This window comes from Octopus bimaculoides, chromosome 4 (assembly GCF_001194135.2).
Source record: "Octopus bimaculoides isolate UCB-OBI-ISO-001 chromosome 4, ASM119413v2, whole genome shotgun sequence".
Classification (NCBI taxonomy): domain Eukaryota; kingdom Metazoa; phylum Mollusca; class Cephalopoda; order Octopoda; family Octopodidae; genus Octopus; species Octopus bimaculoides.
In genome coordinates this window covers 114,411,625-114,415,964 of record NC_068984.1, presented here as the reverse complement: position 1 = coordinate 114,415,964, position 4,340 = coordinate 114,411,625, and the positions used below count along the sequence as shown (strand labels likewise).

At 36.4% G+C, this 4,340-nt stretch overlaps 1 protein-coding gene across 1 annotated transcript in view; it reads right to left on the bottom strand.

The window, feature by feature from the left end:
- Positions 1-677: 677 nt before the first annotated feature.
- LOC106872114 (serine/threonine-protein kinase Nek11) overlaps positions 678-4,340 on the bottom strand; it is a 51,296-nt gene continuing 47,633 nt past the window's right edge. Inside the window, exons 8-9 of the mRNA XM_014918980.2 lie at positions 2,392-2,464; positions 678-797 (exon numbers count right to left, since the gene is read on the bottom strand). Coding sequence (XP_014774466.1) covers positions 678-797; positions 2,392-2,464 — 193 coding nt within the window. The remainder of the gene's footprint in view (positions 798-2,391; positions 2,465-4,340) is intronic.

Here is a 4,340-nt window from a genome sequence, read left to right as displayed (position 1 = left end):
ATATAAAATACACATATATATATACATATACATATATTTTTGTATGTGTAATATAACAGTGAACTAGACACCTCTTCAGTTTCTCTAAACAATAACTGAATGCTGGTGATAGTTCAAGAAATATTCCTTTTAAAAAATTATGGCTGGGCAAGTTGTCTTCCTTCGCTTGATAGCTAGGTTTTCCAATTTTGAAGTAAAAATTTCCGTAAATGTGGACAACTCCTCACAACTTCCGTCCAGGAGTTCAGGTAGACCCTGGTTCATGTGAGTTTATATATATCTTTCTGCTATACACAATTTACATAGTCTTGTTCCATTGTGATAGGGTGAACAAGTTTCCAGTAATTTCCACCTGATGTTAAAGGGCATATGATTGTCCTTTAGGCACCATACGTATGCTGTGAGTGTCATTGTGTTGTGTCTCTCTGGGATCCAGAAAGAAGATCTGTGGTTGTTCAGGTGAATTTTAAATTTGGATTCAAATTCCGCCAGGGTCGACTTTGCCTTTCATCCTTTTGAGGTTGATTAAATAACTACCAGTTACGCACTGGGGTCAATGTAATCGACTTAATCCCTTCCCCCAAATTTGAGGCATTGTGCTTCCAGTAGAAAGGATTATTAATCTGGTTGTTGAACATAAATTGATACTAAAATTTGATGGAAGGTTTTAATTTAGATCACTTTAGTTTTAGAGAATCTTGTATCATAGAAACAAGGGTGATCTCAGACAGGTTGGTATCAAAAGGGTTAGCCCTTTTGTTCAATGATTCACTTGAAGACCGAGCCAAGAATAGGCACTGTGCATTGAGTTCATCATGTATTAAAGAGAAGCAGAGGTATGAGATGATGCAGCTGAATCGTCAACATACTAAATCTCATACACTGTGGTTGAGGGGATTTTTTATGTGGCTTTCAGCTGGTGAGTGTTAAAGATACCACCATCATAGCAGTACTTGATACGAATTCCATCTTCAGTGGATTGTCTCCTGAAAAGAAGGGTTGCAACCACTAGGTAAATGTTAAATAGTACAGGGGCAAGGATGCATCCTTGTTTTACACCCACCTGGATATCAAAAGGTTACAAGGCTTCACTGCTGAGTGTCACTCTGGCTTGCATACCATCATGAGGAGGATGAATGTCTTGAATTGATGCTATTATCACCTTTGATGGGCTGTCATAAGCAAGCAAGCAACCCTTTTGAGACAATATTTCTGTTAAAGTACACTACCTTTGTTTCAATTAATCTGAATTTCATAAAATAATTTTGTCCTTATTAAACTGATATTTGTAGCTTAAATTTATATATAAAATTTGGATGGAAAAATTGTATCACAGAACAAGGTACAGTTTCAGACAAGTTAGCTCTTTTGTCACCATATTTCTATTAAAATACATGGCTTTGTTTCCATTAATTTTGAAAATAATGAAGGATTTAGTAAAATAGTTTTGTCATTATTAATCTGGTGTTTGGACATAAATACAAAATTTTGATGGATGGTTTTAATTTAGATCACTCATCTTTAAAGAAGCTTGTATCATAAAACCAAGGGTGGCCTCTGGCAGGTTGGTATCAAAAGGGTTATGTTACAATATTTTTGTTAAACTACACTAACTTTGCTTCAATCAATTGTGAATTTAGTAAAATAATTTTGTCACTATTATGCTGGTATTTAGAACTTTAGTTTATATAAAATTTTGAAGGAGAAATTTGTATCACAAAACAAGGATTGGTTTCAGGAAAGTTAGCCCTTTTGTTACCATGTTTCTGTTCAAATACATGGCTTTGTTTCAATTAATTGTGAAATAATAAGATAGCTTTAAGGATTTAATAAGATAGCTTTGTCATTATCAATCCGATGTTTCGAATTTAAATTTACACAAAATTTTAATGGAAGGTTTTTTAACTTAGATTACTTAAAAACATGAGCTTGTATCATAGAACCAAAGGCAAACTCAGGCCTGCTATCAAAAATGGGCTAAACATGAATTTTAATATGCACATTTCAAAGATGGTAAACAAGCAGAAATTAAGATTAAAATGTGATGAGAATTATTACACATGATGAATACAAATGATAAGACAAAAACAATGTATTAATAACATGATGTTTTCTCTGTGTTTTGGGTAACCAGGCACGAGATCATCTGATGACATTATTTAGTATTCCTGCACTCATTCACATACAGTCCCTCTGTCCTATACAGTATTTTTGTATCTTTATCTCTATTTTTCTGCTGGATACTATGTAAATAAAACCCCACTACTGCCATCATTTTAAAACTGATACCACAGCTAACATAAAAAGTATTGTACTGAAACTCAATCCCTTCTCCAATCTCTTTTATGTCAGGTTCTCGCTTCAAAAATGTATAAAATACAGCATACTCACATGAAATTTGCTTTTAACTTTTGAAGCTTTTTTTTTCGCATGATTCTCCAACCACCTCTGTTTTATTGCTTCTCTAGGAACAACACAAAATAAAATGAAATATTATTTCAATTCGGGGATAAAACAACAACAAAAAGGATTTTTCTGAATTCACTCCCCAAACATTTTTGCTTACTATAGTAGTATTGGTGGTGGTGGTGGTGGCGGTGGCGGCAGCGGCAGCAGCAGCAACAGTAGTAGTAGTAGTAGTAGTAGTAGTTTAGCCTAAGGTCTGTCCTGAATGAGCAACCCTCTGATCAAAAACATTTTAGCCATGACCATCACATCAGCTATCTCTCTCTCCCTCTCTCTCTGTCATTCTTTAAAGGTCCTCAATGTATCGACAGTACGTGGTTTGTGTCTTGCACCCTCATCATCATCATCACCATTATCATCATTGGCATCATCATTTTCATCATTTAATGTCCACTTTTCCACGTTTTCATGGGTCAGATGAAATTTTCTGAGGCAGATTTTTTTTCTCTGGCTAGACCCCACTTCTTGTTGCCAACCTTAATCTGTTTCCAAGCAAGGTAATATTTCACCATAAAAGTCAGCAAACAAACGACATCACTGCCCAGATACAATCATCACACGATGTCAAAATAATGATACACACAAATACACTCACACATGCATATACATGTATACAACAGGCTTCTTTCAGTTTCCATCAACCAAATCCATTCACAACACTTTGGTCAGCTTGGAGGTTACAGAAGAAGACACTTGCCTAAGTTTCTGCATGGCGGGACTGAAACCAAGACCACATGGTTGGGAAGTAAGCTTCTTAGCCACACGACCATACCTACACAGAGATGGTTATTTGGAAAAGCCCTTCTTTTTGAACCTCCCAAAAGTTTCAGAAGTCTATACTCTTCTACTTGTTTCAGTCATTTGACTGTGGCCATGCTGGAGCACCGCCTTTAGTTGAGCAAATCGACCCTAGGACTTATTCTTTATAAGCCTAGTACTTATTCTATTGGTCTCTTTTTGCTGAACCGCTAAGTTACGGGGACGTAAACACACCAGCATTGGTTGTCAAGCGATGTTGGGGGGACAAACACAGACACACAAACATATACACACACATACATATATATATATATATATATATATATACACATATATGCGACGGGCTTCTTCCAGTTTCCGTCTACCAAATCCACTCACAAGGCTTTAGTCGGCCCGAGGCTCTAGTAGAAGACACTTGCCCAAGGTGTCACACAGTGGGACTGAACCCAGAACCATGTAGTTGGTAAGCAAGCTACTTACCACACAGTCACTTTTTTTTATCACTTTGTCTAAAATGCAGTCATTGGAAATTATACTTCCTTGGTATCTGAATTGGGAAGGTGAGGTTAGTCATTGGCACTGTACCAAAAAGGAAAGAAAAGGGAGGAGAGAAGAGGGTGGTAAAGTGGGCCATTGACTGATGACTTAGTGTTAACTGAAAGTTAACTACCAGTTCCTATCTTTTATAAGCTGCAACAACTGCCAAGAGGATGGTTAGAAGAGCTGGAAAATTAGCTACAAGAGTATGATTATTAACATGTAATAGTTTAATGATCTGTTAAATTCTGAACAGCTTTTAGACATTAAAGATGTTTCCATTAAGCTGAAAGTTAATAGCGATTCCTGTTGTTCTTTCCATTGTTCTGCATAACAGTGTGATCACAAAGATGAAGAATTTATTAAACATATAGGCGTAGGAGTGGCTGTGTGGTAAGTAGCTTGCTTACCAACCACATGGTTCCGGGTTCAGTCCCACTGCATGGCACCTTGGGCAAGTGTCTTCTACTATAGCCTCGGGCCGACCAAAGCCTTATGAGTGGATTTGGTAGATGGAAACTGAAAGAAGCCTGTTGTATATATGTATATATATATATATATATGTGTGTATATATATA